This window comes from Bacillus rossius, chromosome 5 (assembly GCF_032445375.1).
Source record: "Bacillus rossius redtenbacheri isolate Brsri chromosome 5, Brsri_v3, whole genome shotgun sequence".
Taxonomy (NCBI): domain Eukaryota; kingdom Metazoa; phylum Arthropoda; class Insecta; order Phasmatodea; family Bacillidae; genus Bacillus; species Bacillus rossius.
Genome location: NC_086333.1, coordinates 27229698 through 27255865, shown reverse-complemented (window position 1 = coordinate 27255865; position 26168 = coordinate 27229698). Strand labels below are relative to the sequence as shown.

The 26168-nt window shown below is 37.2% G+C and overlaps 1 protein-coding gene across 1 annotated transcript in view; it reads left to right on the top strand.

Annotated features, from left to right (window-relative positions):
• LOC134531661 (DNA repair protein RAD50-like) overlaps positions 1-26168 on the top strand; it is a 280275-nt gene that overhangs the window by 89714 nt on the left and 164393 nt on the right. The window contains exons 13-15 of the mRNA XM_063367439.1: positions 627-752; positions 8854-8947; positions 23470-23590. Of these exons, the coding sequence (XP_063223509.1) occupies positions 627-752; positions 8854-8947; positions 23470-23590 (341 nt within the window). The remainder of the gene's footprint in view (positions 1-626; positions 753-8853; positions 8948-23469; positions 23591-26168) is intronic.

Below are 26168 nucleotides of genomic sequence, written 5' to 3'. Positions count from 1 at the left end.
ACAAGAAAGTTGTAAAAAAAAAATTGTATTGAAAGGTCTTGAAAAGTCCTGAAATTGGTTCAAAATATTGTATGTGCCAATTCTGTGGACAAAAGTACATATTAAATTACATGCCGACATGTGAATGCCTGACATGACATTGCGAAATCACAGTGGGGACAATCTTGGACTGTGACCAAGAGGATCTTCATGTCTTGAAACAAGTAAGCAACATTGTTTTAAGACCACTGTTCATTGCGGGCAATATCCATTTGAGTTTGGATGAAAAAAGTTAAAAATTTCAACCGTTGATCAAACACATTTATCAGAACTATGGAAGAAAAACAGAATGAATCAGACCAATTCCATTGGTATTATTTTATATTTCCTTTTGAAATTTAATTTTATGTTGAAGGTTTTTATTGTACTTCTGTTTTATCACCCACCCCACTTCGCCTCTTGTCTTACATCACTTCATATCATCTGTAATTATGACCTCAATGTTGACAAAGTTTTTGTGCTCCAATTAATTAATTAATTCATTAATTTTATATTTAATGTTTTAATTTTACCGAATGCTTTGTGTTGATTTTATAAATGGGTTTCTATTCAGTAATAAGTATTCAATTTTAAATTTTAAATTTTAGATTTGAGAAGAACTTGCGAGCTGTAGATGAACGTGTTATAGAACTTCAGAGTCAGAGTAACTTGCTAGCAGAGATAAAGATCTTGGAGCAAACTAAGGCAGAAAAAGAAGAGAAAATCCTTAGCCTGTAAGTAAATAACATATTTGAATATTTTTAGTTCAGTTTTGTGTTTGTTTTTAATATATTTTTAGTTCAGTTTTGTGTTTGTTTTTAATATTAAATAGATATATTTATTATTTTATCTACGTGTTATTGTTCCCTTTGAGTCCACTAAAGCCATTATGATGCACTACCACCACAGTCAGTGTTCATCTGTGCTGCCGTTGCAAGTGAAATGCCCAGTGCCAGTGGGACATAGTGCATCGAAGGAATGGCTCGTTCAATACACTAGTCCTGCTGATAACCACCCCAGAGCAGGGTCTCCACAGTTAGTACTTTCGTACTAGATCTAGTACTTTTATAACTTTTTTAGTGGTTTAGTACAGATCTAGTACAATTTTTCTTTTATATAATAATATTATTGTAACTCCAATATGTTTTATTATTAAGCGTAATTATTTTTAAAAAACTATGGATTGTATGTGTGTGTGGTGTGATATTTATGTTCGAGCATTGTAAAGTCATAATAACTTCCAAAATTGTTAAAAACCATAACAAATTATAATTTAGTACTTTTTTTTTCTAATCTAGTACTTTCTTCTCGCCTAAATTGGTACGAAATATTTTTTCCTTGTGGACACCCTGCCCCAGAGGTGAGCTCCACCTCTCGGGGAAGGTCGTTGTGTTTGCGACTCTCAATCGGGCTGGCTGTGTGTGTGTGTGTGTGTGTGTGTATGTATGACCATGAGCCCCATGGCCTTTGTACTAGGTACTGACAGTCCATCTTGTGGTTGTGTCTTGGTTGTGTAGTTAGTGGCATCCTTCACTCGCATGGCAACGACCCTGCTGCTAATGCCCTTTATTGCCACTGGTGATGTCACAACCCTGAGGACATTGGCCACCTCGTGTTCCCCATCTGCTAGTGCAACTTTCCTATGCTAGCTGGCACTCTTTTCATGTCATCCCAACCACCTCAGTCACTCCAAACCACCGTTTGTTAGACCATCATCCCTGTATTCCAACTCCAATGCAGTGGGGCAATGCTGGCCATATTTAGAAGATTGGGATTTGTGACTGCTTGAGAGTCCTGTTGTACTCTGAGGGTTCACAGTTATGTGTATACTGATATAAAATTATATTAAAAAAAATTCTTTAATTGTATGAACTAAAAAGGAAAAAAAAAATTATTATTAAATTTAGGTATTTTGTTACACGGTGGCAGAATTAACTACGACTTTGTATAACAAAATGTTTTAATAAACTAAAAATAATAATCAAATAATAAACAAAACAATTAATTTTATTGAAAAAAAGTGTGGGTTACTCTCTTCTTTCATTTTCATAATGACCCTGTCCTAACAAATAGAAATTAGTGGTAGAAAATTTAAGACAACTAATATCAGCACCCCATTTTTTTTTTTTTTTTCATTAAAATTCATTGTTTTATTTATTACTTGATTCTTATTTTTAGCTTATTAAAATATATCTTTATACAGAGGTGTAGTTAATTGTGTCACTATTAAACAAATTTCTTTAATTTAAAGATTTTTTTTTTACTTTTTATTCATATATTCATTAAAGTGCGTTTTTTAGGTTTTAAAATATGATTTTATTTTTTACTTTTTAGTTTATATTTAATTAAATTTTTTATAAATTCCTTGAAAGGTTCTACAGAATCAATTTTCAAAGTCCTGAAAATTTTGGGGGCAATTGCCCTCCACCCTCTAAGGAGGTCGGATGGTGCTCAAAGACCCTGAAAACACGTCAAAATTATCTTCCTTTAATTGTCCCCACTTTCAAAAAATTGGGAGCAAATGACCTCTCCTCTAAGGAGGGGTAGGTTAAGGACCCTGAATGGCTCGGAAACACTTCAATTCGAAAAAGAATCAATTTTTCAAATTTTCTTCCCTCTCCCGTTTAGGGGGGCAGTTGACTTTAGGCGAATTTCTCACTATGCCCTAGACTCACTAATATACAAAAAGGATGGTTATTGCTCATAGCTCAAAAGCTAAGCTCTCTCTCTCTCTCTCTCCCCCCCCCCCCCCCCCCCCCCTTTTTATTTCACTCTTCGGGTCATAGTCATGAAATTATTGTATTGTCATCGGGGTTACCTATACTTGCAAAGTTTTAAATTGATACGACAATTAGAAGTAGGTTAAAATTGACTTACAAGATTTGATTATGTAGTTCATTAGTTACAAGTTAAGCTAATAAAAGCATGTTAATAAACTGGGGCAATATGAAATGTACAGTACGTATTTTTGGACCTCCTGTACTAATCATGGTAGGCTGTTTGTTGTGCTTGAGGGAAAGCAATTGGGTATGATTGACAGGTGGTACATACCAGAGACCTAGGCTTTAATGCAAACCATGTATTTTTCATTCAACTCTGCTACAAATAAAACATAACTACATTGAACATCATGCTGCCATTGGCTATTCAGTTTTTTGGCTTGCCTATGAACCACACAATAAACTACTTTATTAGTCTTGCATTCTTATAAAACAGATAATGATGCCCTGAGTGCACATATACAGAAAATATAAGCATTGCGCTGAAATAGCTCTTTGCAAGGAACTGACGTCAACCGGGCCCGGTCAGCCTCCACCACCTTTCCCCTCGCCCCCCGTCCCACTTTCAACACTGGCACGAACTACCTCGAGAGGGCGCTGTAGCGGCAGTTAGACGTTCCCCTAAATTCGTAACAATTATATTGTAAAACTTCTTATTTTTTCCCCATTTATTTGTGTCACCACTGAACGGGCGGGAATTTTTTTTTTTTGTGTAATTTTAAGTGTGTATGATAAAGAAGTTGCCGGGTGGACCCAAGCGGACCCGAACGTGAACGAAGTCGGCATGTATTTAAATATAAGAAATTAATAACTCTATGTTTAATAATAGTAGAGCCGTGGGAGAGCGTGCCTTAATTTTAGAAGTGTTTTTGTATTTCCGTATGTAAGATTGCAAGGCACTTAATCGGAAGGGTGTAACGGTAATCTGGCAAGGCGGGAAGGTGCCATGTTGTTCCGATGGAGCCCTTCGCTCGGCCAGTTCTCCGCCGCCAACGACCGAGGGAAGACGCTGCCTTCTGCACCCGGGGACTTCACTCTTTGTTCACTGACCATTAGTTCAGTTTTTTCTTAATTAATTCAATCTCTTTCATGCTATCCCCGGGGTTTGCTTCGGTCGAGGGACTGTTTATTTAAATAATTTTTTACTCTTAACGAGACTTTTTAACGCTTCATAAGTAATCACTTGTGCGACCATGTGCGTGGGCCTTATTCGCATGATCCGATTAAGTGCCTTGGGTCTTGGAACCGTATCCTCGTGAAGCCGTGTATGGGAGTACGCGCACGTATTAAACACCTTAAGTATAACTGTCTTTGATTTTTTCACCGACCACGTGGCGACCTATACCTGTGAGCAGGCGTGTGGGACGCCTTGAGAGACCACTGTTAATTGGTATAGCATAAGCGTGCCTGACGCTTAGAGCGGGCCAGGTCTGAGCGTATTGCAGGAGGTAACCAAGGGTCCAGTCTTGCCTCACACAGGCGACGTCACGCCCTGAGACGGATCTCAGCCGGGTCCACGTGCCCTTCCACGTGGTGGCACCCATTATCAATCAGCACCGCAAGGACCCTCACGAAACCCGAACCACGACAGAACATGTAGTTTTCTTTGGGTTAATGTCCACAAACAACCAGTTAAAGTTTACTGTTCACTATTAGGAATTCATCTAAATTTAGGATGTGCCCATCCAAATTAGGTACACTAATGCAAATTACTATAATACTCTGCATCTCATGTATCCATGAGGCCAAAGCTAATGTGACTAATAAATTTCACTGACAGTTCAGTATCTCCAGTCTTCCTAAGCCTGGAATTTCAAACATTCAGAAAATACATTAACTCTCTCCTGAACTCGTGTCACTTACGCTTGCTGGTTACTCACCTTCATCTCGATCGCAATAAACTCCCGTCAACATCCCATCATGTGCGTATACTCATTGCCCGGAGAGCTGGCCCGTACCTGCTCCTTGGCTGCACCTGGACTCTCTCTCACTGGCTCCACGATGCTCCTGTTGCTCATTCTCTACGCCATCCCTCATCGGCTCTGCCAGCTGGCGGCTGGCTCGCCTGCTCTCTGGTGGCCGGACTCATGCCCACGGCACAGCCAGTAACACACCATCAGGGTGGCCACACTCTGGTCTCTAGGCATCTGTTCGGGCTCAGCGAGTCACCTCCAGCCCGCCCTCCAGTCCGGATAACTGACTGCTTGCCACCAACCCCTGTTGACACAGGCGAAGTGTCAATTTGTTTTTTTCGACGGCTGTCGTACTCACATCGTCCTCCCAATTCTGAGTGCTCTGGCTGGTGGAGACCGCCCCTATAAACATACTGACTGGGGCTGACCACATTGCCCGCAATAGTTACTGAGCACATTGTGCTCTGCGTATTTCAGAACCGCTTTAACACTGCCGGTGGGTGTTTCGCAATTCCTTTCCCAACATAAAGAACAATTTACTTGTCGTAGGGGTCTGGCGATAACGAGCATCCACCCCTTTAAAACGTTATTAAAAATACTTAATATTTTGTATGACTTGATTCAACCTCAAAATACACTCAGTAATAAAGTTTTTTTTTTTCTCTCCTTATATTCAAACTACATTGGCCATCATGTTGATGCCGTCCATCGGTGCTCCCTCTTGCCTCATCGGGCCTCACTAGGGTTTGTGATGAATATGGCCGTGCGTTTAGTGCAACGCAAGTGTGATGTGTCGAATGGCCCACGCCAACGAAGTGTCGATAGCCGCCTGCGCAGCTATTGACCACAAAAGTGTATCACTCTGCCGGGTTGGGCAGTATTTGTTTGCCGAGCTGTAAAGGGTAAAAGTATTATAAACCACATTGTAATATGTTTTAATTCGCTACCACGTGTTTGTCAGTAAGTAACTTTTATTCACTGTGTGACTGAGTCTAAAGCTGGCCCTGATTCGTTCCCATGCTTTATGCACTTTGCGCGCGAAAACGACCTGTGGAAGCACGCGCCTCATGGGGGAACAGCCAGTCGTTCTCTATCCGGCGTCATGTCCAGTCACACCCGCGCACCACAGAGTCGTCATCTTTCCCGCCTTCATCTGTCAACAGCATTTTATAAGTCTTTTACAGTCAGTTTCATCAGCTCTGTGGCCGGCCTCCTACGTGGCCAAACACCGCCAATCACACATTTAGTTATGGTTTATCCCATATTAGTTTTTAGTCCACGTAATCTTTAGCTGTTTAATGCTGGCCACATGTTTTCTTTCAACGGTGATGTCCGTGTTAGTGCATTGGCCCGTATTATATGTTATTTCTTATTTGTATTCTTATAAATAATTAGTGTTGTAGCAGCCCATCAGGAATTTTTCCGCCCATTTCAGTGCTCCACATGTAATCATCAGAAACTCTTAATGTAATTTTGTATTTATCACGCCCGCCTCATGAGCTAGCAGACCCAATGTCCAGAAACGTCCGCCACGTTTCGACGTTCCCTTTTTATACGTACCGATAAAATTGTACTGACGTATGACCCCGTAAGCCGGACTTCTGCCTGCCAGCGAGCCACAGTGCATGAGTTCGAGTTCACTAATTGCAGCGAATCAGGTTAAAGTACGGACAGTAGTGATGGCCCGATATTCGATATCCGATATCGGAGATCGGTAATATCGGCACATTTTTCAATATCGGACATCGGTAAATACTTGCGATATTTTGATAACCGATGTTTGCTCTCGCCAATAATACTTCTCACATAACCTTAACCGTAATTCCAAGCTTATTTTCCGTGGGCGTAATTTATCTATCTTCACGTCACCATATTACCTAGTAATTTCAAGCATATTTTCCACAGAAACAATTTCAAGACTTCAAGCCTATTTCTTCTTTCTGATACTGCAATGCATCCCGACGGTACAATTCTTCCATGTGTACACAAATCCCAGTCATTAGTGCATATTTATTCGTTTCAGATATTCGCAAAATTTTTTCGCTTGATGAATTTTCGAAGTTCACTATGTGTACATAAATTGAAAACATAAACGAAAATAATTACGATATTTAATTTAATAAGTGGTGTAGCCGTAAGTAAACATGAAGAAGAATAAAGTTGCTGCTTGATATAACAGACATTTTCTTTCCGTGTCGTTTCATGGTCGCCAACTGCTGTTCTATACAAAAACATTACGTAAGTTTTTACAAAAGCTAAAATATGAAACGTGTTTACGTAGGGCAAGTTGCAGCAAAGGTATTATGTTGGCTATATTGAGTGCATTGAAAACAACATAAATAAAGATGTGTGGTTTTATAAACTCTGCAGTACGTTTCAAAGTTGTATTGAAATTACTTTTCACGTATTTTTAACGTGTTTTTGCACCAATAAATGGAGTGATACACTTGAACAATGGTCACAAAATTTACTACTTGAAGACCTTCCTTTCTAGCGTGTCGTTTACCGTGATGAAATTTTACAAAGGGTACAAAAGTTTGATGTTTTTCGGCGGTAGCCTACAACTCACGTAGTTTAGGTTCCCTACCACGTTCGTGCAACTTCGGATTTCTCTCAAAAATTGAAATTAAAAAAAATCGAAGTGTTAGGTTAGGTTAGGTCAGTCACAACATGCTTGAACTTCTGATTTAGCGGCTGAAGTGGCGTTAATAAACTTCGGAAATCTTCGGAAATTCTTGCAGGGAACCGAAACTACGTGAGTTGTGGGCTTCCCGTTTTTCGGACGGTATTTTTCGTAGATTACAGTTGAGACACTGGACTCAGTACATGCAGTGGCTTGTAATTCATACATTATAAGCAAATACACTAGAGACTAATACCGGACAGCTACAATATTTCTCAACATTTTTCCACAAAAATCTGAAATTTGTTTCCTTGTAGTTACAATATGTTTTTTGCATACTGTAGGTAATACCTACACCAGAATATTGCTTTATCTGGCCTTGAAAAACAATTTAAATTTTTAAGACCTTGAATTTAACTAGCTTATTTGTAGGCCATTATGATAAATTCATTATTAGCTTTCATTTAATGTGAATTTACTATATTTTACATTTAATAAAAATAATATACATTTACATATGTATGTTTTATTAATATTTAACATTTTTCATTATTGTCTCTAACAATACTCCAGAACCATAATTTTATAGAATCAGTGTTAGAAATGAGATAGGCCTATTATCAGAATATCGGAATATCGGGTATCGGTTATCGGATCGGTAAATTTGGAAATATCGGAATCGGTATTTCGGTATCGGGTTTTTGGATATCGGGCCATCACTAACGGACAGCATCATGTACAAATAAACCCACCATCGAGATACCTGCGAGTTTCATCCCGTAAGCAGAGGCGTCCTGGATGGCCACAGCCCAGGGAACTCCATCCCCCACACGCCACTGCCTCCGGCCACGTGGCCGACACTGACCTGAGAACCGTCGTGCTCCTTACTCGTTCACACAGGGACACAATGGGACCCGCGTCAATGTACGTGCATTTTTTATAAGCTGTTCAAAATGTATTGATTTTATTTGAAAACAAAAAGTATTAATCATTTATACATTTATAGTACAAAATCCTCACAAATAAACAACATTTTACACTGAAAATAATGAATGGTATTTTTGCTTTTGTAATACAGCTAATCTCGCTTTTTTGAAATTCTTACTTCAAGAAAGTTTTCAAAATATATAGTTTATTATCCTAGTATGTCAGTTGTAAAAGGTGTAAAACAGAGTTAGTTTATTTGAATTGTGTACAATTTTTGTCAGGATGAACCAGAAGTCAATATCAAAATGTTCAGTTTATATTATAAGGAAAGAACCGATAAAATAATCTCGTTTGAGCTTTTGCTGTGTGAACTTATATTCAAAACTTAAGGGCTAAACACTTTACGTGGCTTATTTAAATATTTAAATGTATAATCTTTCATGATTCACTCATGTTTGTAACTATCAAACTACTGTAGGTTTTGTTAGGAGCTTGTGTACCAACTTGGAATTGCATATTGAAAAGTATGTAACTTCATAGTATGTGTTTTTAGTTTTGGTTGGTTTTAAATTGTATCGGAGATCTCCCTTACAGAGAAGGATTTGCAGAAGCCGATGATGATGCTATTTAAGAAATTCCCTTCTACCAATATCAAGCAATGCATGGATGATGTTCTCAGCAAATGTGTAAGTTGTTTTTATGCTTTTTGTTTGTTTGTTTATCACTACCATATAAATTTCAATATACAATAAACTCTTAATTATCTAGGCCTGGATTATCCGGTTTTTGTTACACCTGTGCTTAAATTTAGTTTAGTTATTAGTTTGTTTTATTCTGAAGCTGTAAAAAAAATCTATGGTATCGCTTTGCCGTTCTATATTTTTAACCACCTTGTCTTCACGTGTCTATCATGACAGTTTTCATGACACTAACAAAGTCATTTTCTCTTGCTATTTATTTCCTACGCTTGTAACTGCAACATTTCATGATGAAGACTGCAGTCACGGCTTCGAAACATGTTCACGTATTGCTACATCCATCTTTACTTTATGGAAACTTTCCTTTGTAATGTCTGAAAAGCACACTTCAGAGAATTGGTGTTTGAAGTGCTACTTATATGTTCCTCCAGCCTGGCACAAGTTTCTCTGTTTTATGAAAGGACAAGTGCAAGGGTCTGAGAAGAAGGAATAACTTGCTGCTGAGGGGTAAAATAACTAAATAAGTGTCGGGGTGGATGTGACTGCCACCTGTCCAGCAGACGGAGAAAGACCACAGGGTGACAGTGCCGTATTGTTTACGTCCCAATAAGTGAGAGACATTTCACAAAAAGACTTCACTTGTGCTCAGAATTATAATGAAGTCAAATGTATTTGAGAGTGCCCCTTGCTACGAAACAGATTATCCAGGTTTTTTTAAAGGATTTCAATTATCCAGGCATCATTAGGTCCCAAAGGCAATTAACACAAATAATAGAGAGTTTACTGTACTTGTATAATTTGTCCTATGGTGTCCCTAAGGGTTCAGGTTGTCAAATGTGGTAAGTCTAGCAAGCATGCCCAATGTTTTCCTTGCTAATATCGGAATTCTTCATTCTGTGCTTCCTTTTCTCCCTTATCTCTTCATGTGGTTTGGAGTGTGTGTTGCTCTTTCTCCTCCCCTTTTAGACTACCACTCACTGCTCATTTCAACTCTGTGCCAAAAAGGTTCAAAATGAGATTGTGGATTGAAGGTACCAGGAAAAGAGGGCATTGTAAGTTTACAAGTGAAAGGTAGAGGAGTGAAAGGGGCAAATAAGCAGGTACTGAACAGTGACGATTGTGAGCAGTGGAGGAAATGGGGTTCTCATATTGCAGATTTTGCTGTAGCTCTGTGTGATAGGTAGGTACCATTTATTGCATGTGTGATAACACGACTTTTAACATGATTTTTGGTGGTCTTTTGGAGAAAACATCAATTTTCACATTTTATAAAACACTGACAAATCGTTTACAAAAACTCAAAATGGTAAATGGCCATTAAAGTGAACTTAAAACAATGTAAATGATGAAAAGGTTGTTAAAATTGCTTGAAAATAAAGAAAAATGTTTACATATATTATTTTTCTGACAATTGTTTGGTTTTTATCCATCAACATCATCTGTTGTTTAACACTTTGAGTGCTGGGCTTAATGATGGATTCCCTTCTAGAAAAACTGGCCATTTTAAGCTTTTTTTTTTATAATTTTTTAATGAAAAATTATTTTAATAATAATTGAGCACTAAACATTTTTTTGAAAGTTTTTAACTTCTTTTTAGAGACGTGTCTGAATAGAACCTTTTTTTAGAAAATAAAAAAAATTAATTACAGTAATAATTTTCACTGTATTCACAATGTTTCTATTGAATTTCACTGTTATCCACTTCAAAATATTTCTTTAGTCACCTACAGAATTGTATTATATTAGTACATTATAATGTATAGTTTTTTCTTGAATGGTACAAAGAAAAACAAGGTTCAATACACATTGCAAGTTTGCACACACTACACTGCCATGTTGTGTCCTTGCGAATTGCTGTGCCAGTCCTTGATCTACCTGTTTCTGCGCACACTCTACACTTCTTTTGTTTCTTTTGTTTCTTTTTCTGTCCTAATTTTCTCCAGAAAATGTTTCCCCGTGAGTCTAGCCAAACTAGCTTCAGAACGACTTGACTCATCTTGTGGGTCCTCTTCGAACACAGCCAAGTCACTGGCAATCTGCTTCATAAAAGATGTAATTGATAATTTTCTTGGTTTTACCTGGTTGTACATAATACACGCATTAGATATGCCAATAAGGATCATGTAAAATGCCAACTTCCTCTGTGGTTGAAAGCTCCATATGACTTGTGTTGATCTGAAAGGTCAACACCAAACTTCTTAGCATTGTAACTGACAACAGCAGCAGGTTTTATTTTCTCATTTCCCCTCCTGTCATTATATGTTATCATCTTAGCCTCATATCGTGTGGTGAACATGTACACATCCCTTTTATCCTTCCAACAAAACACCATCAAGTTTCCTTTCCTACGAAAAATTTGCTCCCCTCTTTGTAAAGTTGGAGTACGAAGTGCACGAGGCATACCAAGCTGGTTTTTTTGAACAGTTCCGACCAGTCCTGTCTGCACTTTTTCTAGCTGCACAGCTAGGGAAGGGCTTGTGTAATACCGGTCAGTAAATAGAGTGTGACCTTTTCCAGCCAAGTCATCCAGTAGTCGCATGACAACATCGGTAACTACATTGTCTTTGCCACAAAACACATCGTAGTTCCAAACATTACCCTGTCTTTGAGTCGGATAGCATGTACACCTTTATCCCATAACGACTGGGTTTTTGTGGCATGTATTGTTTGAAGTACAGTTCGCCTCTGTAGGCACACATTCCTTCATCTATTGTAATGTCTTCTGCAATTTGAAATAATGTTCTACATTTCAATAGTTCAAGGAGTGGGTGCACTTTGTGCAAAGGATCAAACCCAGGTTCACCTTTCTGTTTCATGTGCTCATTGTCATTCAAATGAAAATTTGCTAACAGTGATAAAAATCTATCCCTTGACATCAAATTAGGGCAAAAGTTGCAGGAAACCATTGGTATAGTGCTCCAGTGGTCTTTCATATCAGGGCGTTCAGGTTGGCCGAAGCAAAACAATCAATTCTTTCGGCCCACATTTTCGATTCCTATGCGATCTAGCGGTGGAATTCAAAACTAAAATGAATAAAGAACTTTTACTGATAAAACGGCAGACGTAATACTACGACTAGCCAAAGGAAAGTATTTTTAGATCATGGATGTACCAGCACGAACGTCGCATTTCTCAAAAGAAATCGAAGGACGTAAAATTACGTCCATAGCACTCAAAGTGTTAAAAACATGGCACTGTCTCCAAAGATAATATGCTTCAGTACTAAATTACGTGAATGCAAGCAGCCAGATGCTGATAGATGCACAGTTGATAGTTTTGTCTTTATTTTGCGTTCTCTATGCGGTATTTAGTTTATGAACAGAAACTATTTGACTAAGAAGTGTTTCTACAATATCTGTAGTTCTAAGGAAACTTTATTTTTGTTTTGTGTATGTGTTCATGTGGTTTGTTTACTTGTTTAAGAATTTTGTAATGTTTATTAATAATGACAGTTAAAGTACATAATTGCTGGTATATAAAGGAAAGAAAACTGCACTTTTATTGTTATACTGCCTGCTGGTGTTGATTTAGGTTGTGATCATGTCTCACCCTTTTAAAGAAGTATGGACTTAAGATAAACAGTTAAGATATCATTAAAGATTTTTAAAAATTTAAAAAAAATTTGTTATTTATTAAGCAGTGTGGTTTTTTTTATAGGTATTTATGATCCTGCTCACTTCATAAATTGGTTTTTTTTATTCTATTTCTGTATTTATGTTGTTTTTTTTTTTAGGTTAATTTTACTCTAAAGCCAGGCCACACATGTTGCTATCCCTCGCACATCTTAATTTTATGGTGGTTCCTTGACATACAATGTATAGAGGTTATTAATTCTTGTACACCAGGATTCTAGTAACAAAATAAATATATTTAACTGAATATCATTCAAAAAGCTTTAAAATTCATTATTTGGTTCTTTTCAAGATACGGTTACCTTCTACCAAATACCTCGAAAAACTCAACATTTTGCATTCCTTAGTAAAATGTGCAGTCATACTATTTTTTATTACTATATAGTATATGTAGACATCATTTTGCTGCACATGAATTGCATTATACTGTTTGTACTAACGATAAGCTGTAATGCTGTATAAATTGCATAATTAATGTAAAAATAAATATTTGGGTCAAAATAGATGTAAATGTTAAAAATAACTAGGTCAAAAAACACCTTTTTCAGCTAAAAATAACACCACTTTGTACCATAATCTAGTGATAGGTTAGGCATTGAGTGACTCGCTAGTTGGTACCTGCTCTTATGTGCCCTTGAAAACTTACGCTGTCTGAAAGGGGGCAGGAGTTGTAGAAGAATGAACCTATGAGTAGGCGGCCAGCCAAGAAACATTCAAAGGTGTAACATTTTGTTACTAGGAGAGGAAATGTGTGAGTAGTAGGGGCTGGCCGGTCTAAGCTCCAACCTTCAGTGTAGGGGAGGGGGTGGGGGATCTGGTAATGATCATTGTTTGTAAACATAGCAACAAGTAGTTGCTCCAGATCACAGGTTGTTGGGCCACGTGTGTCTGAGGTGCAACTAGTGGTTGTTCTTTAACACTTTGGGTGCTACCTGTTTAAATACTTGCCCTTTCACCAATGCTGGCCATTTTTAGCGATTTTCAGCAACACAAAAAAAAATGTTTAACACTAATATAAAATAAAAATATCAACTTAGTAATATATTTTAACACTTAAGTTTTATTTTAATGTAGAATTTATATATGTTAGACATATTTTAACATTTTAAAACCTTAGCTCAAAATATTATGTTTTTTATGAAAACAAAAATTTGAAAATTACACTTTGATTTCAAATACATGAATTAATTTGAACAAAAGCAAAAAATATTTCAAAACAATTAATATAAATGTTAATTAAACATACTCAGAATTAAGTATGAGTGATTCTAGATTTTATTATTATTTTTTGAAACCCAAAAATCATGTAAGTAAAAGTTAAGTTTTTTTTTGAAAAATTCTTACTGCATAATTTATAGTGATTTTATTGATGAATTTGATCTCCAACTAGTAATTTTACTATACACTAGTGAATAAATTTAAAAAAAAACATACAATTATGTTAGGTAGTTTTTCTTTGAATGGAAATCTCGAAACATGGTGTTACACAAAAAGCAAAATTGCAGACACTGCACTGGTACGAGGTATCCTTCCTTCTTGCTTTTCCAGTATCTTTCATACCTTTTTCTGCACAAACTTTACGTTTTCTTTGGGCTTTCTTTTTCCCTGGAGCAATGGGAATCCTTTCTAGAAAGTGTTTTCCTGAAAGATGGGAAAGCTGAGTCCCACTTGCTCCAGGATTAGATGGTTCTTCCACTGCAACTGCTAAGTCGCTGCAGACTTTCTTCAAAAACTCAGTCAGAGAGACAGGAGAATGGTCACTTGCTACTTGATTGTACAAGATGCAAGCATTTGATACACACATCAGTATCATATGGAAAGCCAGCTTGCGCCACCATTTTACTGTTCTGTGCTCAAACACACCGTATGACATTCTCTGGTCTGACAAGTCTACACCAAATTTTTATTTGTTGTAGTTTACTACAGCTGCTGGCTTGGTAACTTCATGACCTCGTTTGTTTGTAAATGTCACCATTTCTGCTGTATGTCGAGTACTGATCATGTACACCTCACGTTTATCCTTCCAACATAAAGCCAAAATATTGCCCTTACGGCGGTAAATTTGCTCTCCACGTTGAAGTTTTGGGTTGCGAAGTACTTTTGGCATTCCTCTTATGTTTTTTTGCACCGTCCCAACTAAAGCTGTTTGAATATTCTCCAATTCTGTGGCGAGAATTGGGCTAGTGTAATATCTGTCAGTAAATAGTGTATGTCCTTTCCCAGCTAAGCTATCAAGTAATCGCAGCACAACATTTGTGACAATATTCTCTTGTCCACAAAACACATCTAAATTCCAGATATAACCTGAATCAGATTCAGACAACATGTATATTTTTATGCCATAACGGTTCGGTTTCTGGGGCATATACTGTTTGAAACTTAGCCTTCCCCTAAAAGAACACATGCCTTCATCAATAGCCACATCTTCTGCTGGCTGATATCCATCTCTGAATTTATGGCGAAAGATTTCAAACATTGGCCTGACTTTGAAGAGTGGATCAAAACCTGCTTCCCCTTTTTTCTTCGCATTTCTGTTGTCATTCAGGTGGAAATGTGACAAAATGGAAATAAATCGGTCCCTGCTAAACAAGTTTGGGCAAAAATTGCATGATATAACAGGATCTGTGCTCCAGTGATCTGTAATTGATGGTCGTTCACTGATGCTCATGTGAAGAATCACTGCAAGAAATTTCCGCACATCATTTTGTGTTACAGTTGTCCAATTTCGCAATCTACTATGTGGAGAGATTTGATTCAATGCCCTCTTCTTTTGTATCACCTGCCGAGCATACAAATTAGTTTGTTCTTTCATGTGATTTATGAAATCTTTGTCAATAAAATAATAAAAGAAACCGGGCAACGAACTATTGGCATCCAGTTCTGGTTCTTCAGTCATACCAGAATGTCCAGTAAAAACATTTATATTCGGTATCTGATCTCAATCACTCCATCCATCTTCAGTCTTTTTACTTCTCATATGTTGCTGTCCAGTTTCTCTAGATCGACCCCTTCCTCTTTTCTTCCGAACATCATTGCAGGAAGCTGAAGAAGCTTGATTTACTTCTGCAACACTACTTTCAACAGAAGAATCTGAGGAAAAAAAATATTTATAAAATACTACAAATATATAAATAAAATAATAAAATGTCACTTTTATATTTACTCATTACTTATATTGTTGTGGTTTATATAACATAAATAAATAAACAGAAATATTTCCTAGTCTAAAATAAAATTGCTACATTTATTACTTACCAGGATCACTAGATGATTCACTGGCTTGATAATAATCAGGATCATCTTCACTGTTCTCCACATTATCATCACTATCACTTTCACTCCATTCAAAAACGGTATCTTGCTGCATTCCGCAAAATGCCACGAGAACGAGTGGAACTGCAGTGTGAACGAACCAAAATTACCGCGCGAACGAAGGAAACAGCCGTGCGAACGTCAGAATAAAAAGCAGTATATTTACCATTCACCTGCCTGTCAATCCTACACAGTGCTACTATCTAGTGGCTAAAATATGTACTGCTACGGATTCAATAACTAGCTCACACTAGGGAGAGAAAGACTAACCAAATATGAAGAACAGTAGTGCCATCTAGACATTGAAGTGGAACTGAGGAAACCAACTTACATTTACCGATAGAATAAAACTATGAGGCGCACATTCAGATACTAAATAGCAAAAAAAAAAAAAAAAAATATTTATTAATAAACATTCATCAGTAAAAATATCAACAGTATACAAAGGCATTTAGAAAAGTTTCCGAAGAATGCGGACGACGTAAGATTACGGTAAAATACATATATCAGTGCTGGAATTCGGCAACGTAATATTACGTCGCTAGCAGTTTTCACAGCGATCGCGGCAACGTAATATTACGTCGGCAGCACCCAAAGTGTTAAATACCACAAGGCGAGGAAGGTGGAAAAGCATCTGCTGGTGACTCACGGTTGGCTGTGACCATCTTGGTTCATCTTTTCGAAGTTAGGTGTCGATGCTGCAGAGCGCTGGTGTTATTTTTAAGAGTAAAAATCTGTCGCAGTAGGTAACCATGAACCCAGGGTCACAAATCAGCAGGCAGAGATGCTAATCGCCAGACCTGTGGGTCAGTTGATATAAACTAGCTTGCAGGCTAACGGGGAGGGAAACACCCCCACTGCAGCGTGCTACCTCAGCGCTCGGGGCAATTCACAAAAAGATCCCTCAAGCCGCAGGGAATACCAAACTAGAGTGCATCCCTTCAGTTAGGGACGAAAGCAGAGCTAGGGTGAAGTGAGCAAAAACATGAGAGACATCCAAAAGATCCATTTCAATAGCCCTTTATTTGCAAAAAAAAAAAAACAAATAATCATAACACAATACAATGGGAGAAAGGACACGGCCACAAACCCCGTAAGGAGAACAAACCCGCATACAAGGTAGACAAAGAACAAGCAAATATCCACAATATTACAAACCACACGGTCCCACAGCCCAAACGGCCGTTTACAAACAAGTCGTACTAAACGGGTAAACAAGTTGCATCAACATTAACTGGAGGACTGTCCTCAACAAATTACAAGTTACCCTAATGAGAATTGACACTATATGCAGTCCTCGGCAATACCAGGAGTATACAAATATATAAATATACATACCACTCAAACAGAAAGGCTCAAAGTCACTAAAACCTTCTGGAATGGCGTAGCTCAGTAATAAGACGAGTCCCAAGGCCTCAAGCAGGAGATACAATTCTTCAATTTATCAATTATTACCACGAATTTGAACATACAATGACGAGTTTCATAAGATCACTACCCAAATACCGTCATATAGGCACCCGTAAAATTAAGAGTGGCATGCAAAAAAAATAATAGCGCTACAAACTCGCGTGCACACGCACACGCAGAGTCAAACGACACTTGTAAGGACAAAGTATCAGGTCAGGCAAAAGGGGCCCTTACCATGTAAGGCGAAGAATTCGCGTAGCGAGTCATAACATAAGCCAGCTACTCATAGCAAACCGTACTTAGGGCACATGAAAAAATAACTAAAACGGCAAACACCTAGATTCAAACTCAAGAATGAACACCGCACATACACGCGCGAGGACATAGTTAATCACCCATGTCTATTAGTGCTTATCTTAAGAAATAGGGAACGACCAGCCAGCGCGACGAGAATACCACAGAACAAACACTACGCCTCGCGCCTCGACCGGCCGTCATCAGCGGGCCCGGCAGAACCTCATAAAGGAATCGAAAACGGCAAGCACAGTAAAAAAAAAGGGGGGGCGGTGCGTAAGTCAAGTCAAACTCGGCAAGCCACGGACACAAAAAATAAAATGTACGAGGCACAGAAATAAACTGGCATGGTTGGCACAGAGCAAAAACATACGAACGGTTACCCGAAACAAAATTTAGAAGTGACAAGCCGAAAGAAAAATTTGACCAAGAGGGAGAGGAAAGAAACTACATTGCTAACACGGCCTAATGGAACGGTCACCGCGCTCCAACAATCTAACGCCAACCATACCTGCAAGCAGATCCGCGTCTGCCGAGCCCGAAGACGACTGCCCGTCCAGTCGCAAAACCGTCGCAGGAAGCTCAGAGGCGGTGAGGGAGGGCGAAAGGGGAAGGCGGGGAGGAACAAGGTGGGGAGGGGTGGGGGAGGGAAAGCCAACGTGCGCGGACAGTATAAGCTGACCGCTGCAAGCTTAAAACCCACGGCTTCGCTCTCGCAATTTCAGATTATTACTAAAATCATACCATTGAAAGAAAATAATATGTTATTTTATCCAAATATTTTATTCAATAAATATAAACAAAAAATTTTTGGTGCAGTTTATTTCATATCATAACCATTTAAGAATTATATTTTTAAAGTGGATATGTGTAAGCCTTTTTAATTTTTAATATAGATGAAGTATCTGATTTAAAAACTTTGTTTTAGAGTGTTAAAGTATATACATATTTTACCTTCATGAAATCACACTTACCTCCATTTCATTAGGTAGATAATTTTAAAAATTGTTAAACACGCACTATTTCATTTAAACTATGTTTATGCCATAGTTTAAATAACACTTTCATTTACTATGGGTAAAGATATGCTTAGAATAATCAAATAATTCCATTTTATTACAAATACCTTTCCTTATTTAAGGATATTTGATACAGTTGCTTCTTTATTTGAAATAATAGTACAGACATCAAATTTGTTATCCAACGTATTAGTTGATTATTAGGGCGGTATTTCAAGACGTTCGGGTTAGGTAGTGAATAAGCACTGTCTTGTTGGGATATAACTGTAACCTAACACTCAGGCTGTATTCCAGAATGTGTCCAAACCATATATTTGTAAGGGAACAGAAAATCAACTGTTTTAATAAACGGAGTCCTGCGCGAGGCTATAAACTGGTTCCAACGCATTCTAGCATACATTTAGCCACCATCAATACACTTTTTACTGCAAAAATCCTGAAGATAGCAGCACCGTCGCATGAATTAAATGGTGTTATAATTTTCTCAAGTACTCTTTATGTTGCAATTATTTCTTGTTTTGACCATTTCAGAGGCCGTAAATACTGGCAAAAAGAAAATACATACATAACATCCAGTAAAAAATTCAAAATGTCCAGAAAATTCATAATACTTTCCCTTCCATTAAAAACTGATAAAACACTAATCTACTTAAATATTTTTAATTGTACCATAAAATAATAACATAGCACACTAAGTAACTCTAATGAATGTTATTCATAATATTTTTTTTTTCTTTATAAAACCAGGGATGTGATTTTGAGAAATATATTTGCCTGTTTTAATTATCATGTTTTTAATTTTGGATATGGTAAAAAGGAATTGTTATATCTTTCCTTTTGTTTTATTAGTTTCTGCAATATTTCTCTTTGAAAATAAAACTTACATTCTTTTCAACTCTTTAGGGGTAGGATATCACAAAATTATATACAGTGAAATTCCAATTAATCGGTCCAGAATGTCTGTTGGTCCGCATTTAAACCATCGAAACGAACATGACAAAATCCCATAATTTTGAGCTAAAATTGAAAAGCTTTTACAGTATGCATGCAAGCATTAGTCAGAAGCGCTTGGCATGACCAAGAATTAGTGAAGGGCATTTGGCGCAGTTCAGGATAGCTCTAAAATTATTGACACTTTTTTTCCCCCAGCAGAACTCTGCAGTCATTGACTGAAAAACTATTTGTCATATCTTGTGTGTCGTAAATTCCAGAACAATTTTTCTGCTAAACAACATTTATTGCCAAACGTCATCTTGTAGATGTATTTTTTATAAAACTTAGTACATGGACTGCTGGTATTATTCCAAATTTCATCAAAATTCATTAAAAAATGATTGAGTGATGATTTAACAAATGAACAGCCGGACAGACACACGGACTAAAATTAGAAATTTTTTTTGGCTTCTGCAACATTTTATTGCCAAATTTTTTATTTTTTTCCCATGTACAAACATGTCTCTGTTACAGATTAGTTAATAATATATAGTCATAAAAAGATCTAAAAAGATACTAATCTTATTTATAGGTATAGAATTTGAACTAAGTTATGATGATTACATTAGGTATGTTAAGAGAAAATAATTTTTACCATTTTCGCAAGAGTTTCGTTTTTGGTATCAATTACCACATACATATATGTAAAACTTAATATATCTGTTGGCCACCTACTTGTTTTTAAGTATATCTGTGAAGTCATCTTTTCTTACAAAATGCTTATTTACACTCTCTTCATGTTTTAAATTTAAATTGTTGCTTCTGTAGCCACACCTTTTTCTCGTCATCCTCAGGCGTGTAAGACCGTCCAAATATAGATCTGAAAGGCACCTAAATTATTTGCTTTCCTGTGGCCCATGCAGCATTATAAGTGGATGCTAATGTTGTAATTTTAAATTAAATCTCGCAAAGCAACTATTGGTATGGTGGGGGCAAAAATTGTTTGTCAGAGAAAACACCATATAAAGATTTACACAAGCATTTTACTGATAACAGCATAAAAATAATAGTAAAAATAACATACCTACTTACGTATTCTATTAACCCCATTAATATGCTTATATTTTTAGTCCTTTAGTAGGGGTCATAATTAATCCACTTTGGGCTAAAAATAATTTTAAGGCAACCAAAAAATTTATTTTCTCTAGCTTGCATGTGCACTGAGTGCTTCAACTGTCCTGTAAAAAATAAGTTATTGAAAGGTACAGCTAGCTTTAGTCTTCCTTTAAATTTAACACTTGGCCGATAAATATTTTTATTTATTTATTTAATATTATGTCATGTCCATTTACAGTTTTTACACTTTAATAATTGTCACAAAACAAACATCAACGATGAACATACATGGTCACTGAATGAGACCAGGCACCACTAGCATGTCAGGAATACGCAAGGTGAGCAAGACCTACGAGGATATTCTGGCAGGTAGGCACCACCTGTAAGCTGTCGCAACATAAAAGTAGGCACCGCTCACATGCAAGGACCCACAAGCCAACAAAGCAACAAGATGATTACATAACTATACTAGCTGCCCGACCCGGCTTCGCACGGCTATACTAATGGGAAAAAATTAAGCCACATCTCCCATTTACAGTAATAGTAAATAAAAAAAATTCAGTGAAAATTTATTACAATGCTGTACAATGCACCGGAGAGAAAATGAATAGCACCGATGGTTTCCCGACTTGTGCACGCAACGTACAACTGATGTACCCGTACTTCGCTACGGCAGTCTACAGGCAGATCACTCTTGCGCCGCTCATTATATATGCCCCTCCTTGTGGGTACGCCACTGCCGCGCGATGCCCGTTGCCATGGAGATGCAGAAGGCATGATCAATGCAAAATCCTGTTCTCATGCAGACAAAGTACCCACTGTTGCCTGGTTTTAACCACCCATGGGATCTAATTTTCGGAAAATGTCATCCTGTGTAACATAAGGAACATTACTGTGAAGTTTCAAGTCTGTAAAATATATGTACTTGAAAAAAAGGGCAATTTTTGATATTTAAAGTACTCGCAAAATTTCAACGGTGATGAGGACTGCACTAACAATGAAATAGTCGTTGCCATAGAGATGAATGAAGCATCAACAAAGTAACAGCCGTTGCCATGGTGATTTCCTACCAAAAACTGGAAATTTTGATATATTACGCCCCCGAAACTCCCCTTGGGATCGGATTTCCGCAGAATCCGTTCTTACTGAGCGTCTACATCACAAAATGAGTAACTATGCTAAATTTCAAGTCAATCGGGTGTATAGTTTTAGAGATCTCGTGATGAGTGAGTCAGTGAGTGGTATTTCGCTTTTATATATATATATATATATATAAAGACTTCTAGCGCCTGCGGCATCGTCAACACACACTTTGTACGTGTACTGCATGTTGTATATAAGCCCCTCCAACGCATTTGATTCTAAATTGGACTTTTAGTAAGGATCCCTAATGTTATTGATAATATAATATAGCCTATAGCCTTCCTCGATAAATGTACTATCCAACACTGAAAAAATTTTTCAAATTGGACCAGTGGTTCCTGAGATTAGCGCATTCAAACAAACAAACAAACAAACAAACTCTTCAGCTTTATAATATTAGTATAGATTACTACATTTATATAAGTGGACAACAGATGTATACTAATAAAAAAACACACAAAAACAAACACAATGGTATGTTTCTATTCTTTGAAAACTATTACTTATGGCCGTAATTACTCTGCTCAAATTTCCTCAGTACTGAATCATTAACTGTTGTACCAGGAAGTTGCTAATTATTATCGGGGGTCAGTACCCTGCAATATTCTTTGCCAGATCTACAGTGTGAGAACAGTTGCACAGTATCGAAATAAATCAGCATCAGCTGTTTTGGTGTCACTATCCTGAATCGTTGTTTAATGGGTAAATATGGACGCCATGCCTTGACACGACTTGTAGTAAATGCCGTGCGTCCGTGGCGCTCACGCCAGGTGTCTTCTGGCCTCGGCCCTGCGGCACGCCTGAGACATCCATCGCACCATCCCTCATGACGTCTTGTGGTGCTGCTCAGCAACTCACTGCCCAGTGTAACTCGCTGACTTGCCTGACGAGCCCTTGCTGAGTGCTTCCTAGGCTAGTCATCACAGTACCCCTGACATGCTTCCTTGCGCTACCTCGCTGCCACTGTCTGTCCGTGATGTCTCACGCACTCATGGGCTCACACTTTGAGCATGCTGCCAAATTTTAATGTTCCCTGCTTGCTCGAAGTACAGGTACAGTCCAGTCTGACATTTTACGCAGTGCAGCCCAGCATAAGTTAATAAACTGGCCTAGCTAAAACATTACTTTAAATTAGATTGAACAAAAGTAAAAATCACCTTGGGGCATGTCTCACGATATCACGTAAAAAAATTCTAGCGTAAGAGTATTGATTTTATGTTACATTTATGATATTCATAATAAAATATAACACATATATTATATTGAATGTATATTTTGATGTATCTATACCTAATTTAAAATTTGTAATTGTAATAAATGTTTTTTTTTGAGTGGTAATAATCTTAGGCCATAATTACAATATTAAAGTATAATTATGTAATCATAATTAATAACAGTAAAATAAAATTCATTTATTTCATAGTTATGAAGTATGATGTCCACTAGAATGTTGGTACACCTTAACTCGCACGTTCAAGGTTTGATAAACTCCATGTGTCATTGAAATATAAATTGTCCACTTCAATGAATGAATGAATGGACTGAAAGTAAATTTATAATGTGGAGTTAATGCTGTATATGATGTTGCAGTAGGTATGTTCTTGTGTGGTTTGGTTGATGTTGAGGTAATGCCGGTGATATGTGCCTGCAGGAGAACGCAATACGAGAGAAGAACAAGCTCGTGAACGCGAAGCAGAACGAGCTGTCGATGCTGGAGTACAAGCGCAAGGAGCAAGATGCCAAGCTCAGTTCGATGGAAGAGGAAGTGCAGAGTGAGTTCAGAATTTACTGTGCTATGTTATGATCATTCATTTTTGTTCAGAGAGTTCTTAAATGCAGGAGCATATAAGTATGTGCCTACTGCTAAACTAGGTCACTCACTTGGCGAGCAGAGGCTCGGCTAGCCCTTGCTGGTCAGGCAGCGAGCGGCTGAACTTGTGCTGGAGCTGTCCCGATACATTGTGAAATGCTATGCAGAATACACTGTATGACCTGAAATTTTGCTACTTTATATTAATTATGTTCCTAAAGTTGTGTCTTTCACCCTAATCTCTCAGCCCAAAGACATGACTGAACTTTTATCATAGAAGGAATGTTGAGGCGGATGTATTTTATACTCATGACGCGTAACATGTATGCAGATGCAGTTTAGTATCTTTCATGTGTCAGTTTTTTTGTGAATCTGTTGGTAGTATGTTATACACTTTTTTTTTTTTTTTTTTTTTTTTTTTTTTTTAATCATTAGGTTCATTGAAGTTTTTCTTGTTGTATTAATGTGTGAAATAAATAAAAATGAAAGGAGGTGTGATCCATGCTCGAAGGAAAATTCTCAGTTAAATATTTCTAGAATTACCATAGGGTCATTCCAACCCCAACTTAACAAATTTTGAACATGGCTCCAGCTTGTCCTCGTCCATTTTGTTTAATCTTTGACAGAATGCTTTCGATGTTTTAAAGGAAGCTGTGCTAAACTTTAAGGGGCCGGCCCCGTCAGGGGTGTATCAGTGTTAGTGAGGCAGGATAATAAGTGCGATGCTCGCTGGTGCTTCTAGCACGATATTGCCTGTAAGTGCAAGGCTCTTAACTGGCGCGCTGTCTTCTCATGCATAGAACAACTGAAAATTTGAAGCGATGACCATAACATTATATGGTGGAGAAATGAAGATAATGGTGCAATGCAAGTCCCTTAAGTGTTTTCAAGAATATGTACCAGTGTTTTATGTCAAAAAAAACTCTAAAAACACACCTCTTAGTTTTTAACCATTTTAACTCCTATGAAAATACTGTTTAAAACTTAAAATTAATTTCCAGCCCTCAGGGGATGTTTAAATGCTTATGGTAAGCAGACCCCACTGTGATATCTTGAGTAGTTTTAAAATCACATTGTTTTTCCTGAAGCTCTGCACACTGTATGTGCCCATTTAGGCCTAACTTGAATGGTTACAGTATCAGAGCCCAGTGTGTGGATGGCTGTGGACAGCAAATAAGTGATTTATTCAAGTTCTGTAAAATTTGATATCCTACAGCGGTGCACTTAAGAAAGACAGCATACTGAATTTTGGCATTCTAGATCATCTTGCTGTGAATAATACAGAAATGCCTTATTTGAAAAGATGGCTCTGGTAGATTTTTCATAGTTGGCTCGTGAATGTACTGAATAATCTCTTCAACTCAAATTTTTAGTCATAATTTGAGTAGCTATTTTTTAGGGAAACATTTCCTCCTCCCCCATCCCCCCTTGGAATTACCATTTTATGTTTTTATACATCACCTACGTTCCATTGTCAATTTATCTTTTTAATTTACTGTCTAGTTTAATTTTCAGGCTTTTAAAATCCTGCAAGTCCTCACATGTGAGATTTATGAAACACTTCACTGTGTTTAGCATATTTTTTACACACATTTTCATCTAAATTATTGTACCAATGTCAGTGACACACCTCATCAGGCAAATTGAAAATGTTATTTTGTCTATGTATTTAAGTATTACTGTTGTGATAAAGTTATTCAAAAACATATTTACTAGCCAGTAGCCACTAGTTTAAAACATTTTTATAGAACATTAAGTGGAGGAACTGCTTTTATTGTTGAGCTGCCAACTTATCTGTACTAAAAATATTTAATATAGGCATGGTTGTACTGTGTGTGCTTCTTTTTTACTCAGCTCTTAATCCAATATCCCCTCATATTTCTCTGTTCCTTACATAATGTAAGTCCAGAATTATCACAATGTTTGTTGTTTGAATATTCAGTAGTGCTATCAATATCTAACAATTTATTTTTGATTTGGATAGGCAGTTCTGGTAGTAAAAGCTAATAAAACAAAAATAAATATTTTAGTGCCTTAGAAATCTTTAATTGGTTTATTTATTACTTTGCTGGTTTAGAGTAAAAAAATTAGGTTTTTTTAATATAAAAAAATATCTACTTAATTTTTTTAATTTTCAGCATTATATTCATTTGATCATACATGATAAGCTCAAATGCAAGATGCCCTAAAATTTAGGGCAACATAAATACTGTCTCGAATGTAGCACAACCTCCATAATAAGGTGACCTGAAACATAATATGATTTATTTTTACTTGAATAAACTGTGCACACTTTTTCATAAAATATGTGTTGAAAAAGCATGGTGCGTGGCTAATTCAAAACTTGAGAACACTGCATGGCAACGCTGCATGGCACATGTTCCATCAAGCTCCAAGTTTGGTTAACCTGCTATTGCTTAATGGACGATGGACATCTTGCACGTTGTTGTGATAAAGATGTTGCAGTGTTACCGAGGGTTTGCAGTTGTGCTAATCGACAATTGCTGAAACAAAATTATTACCAAGGCTCAGGAAATGGG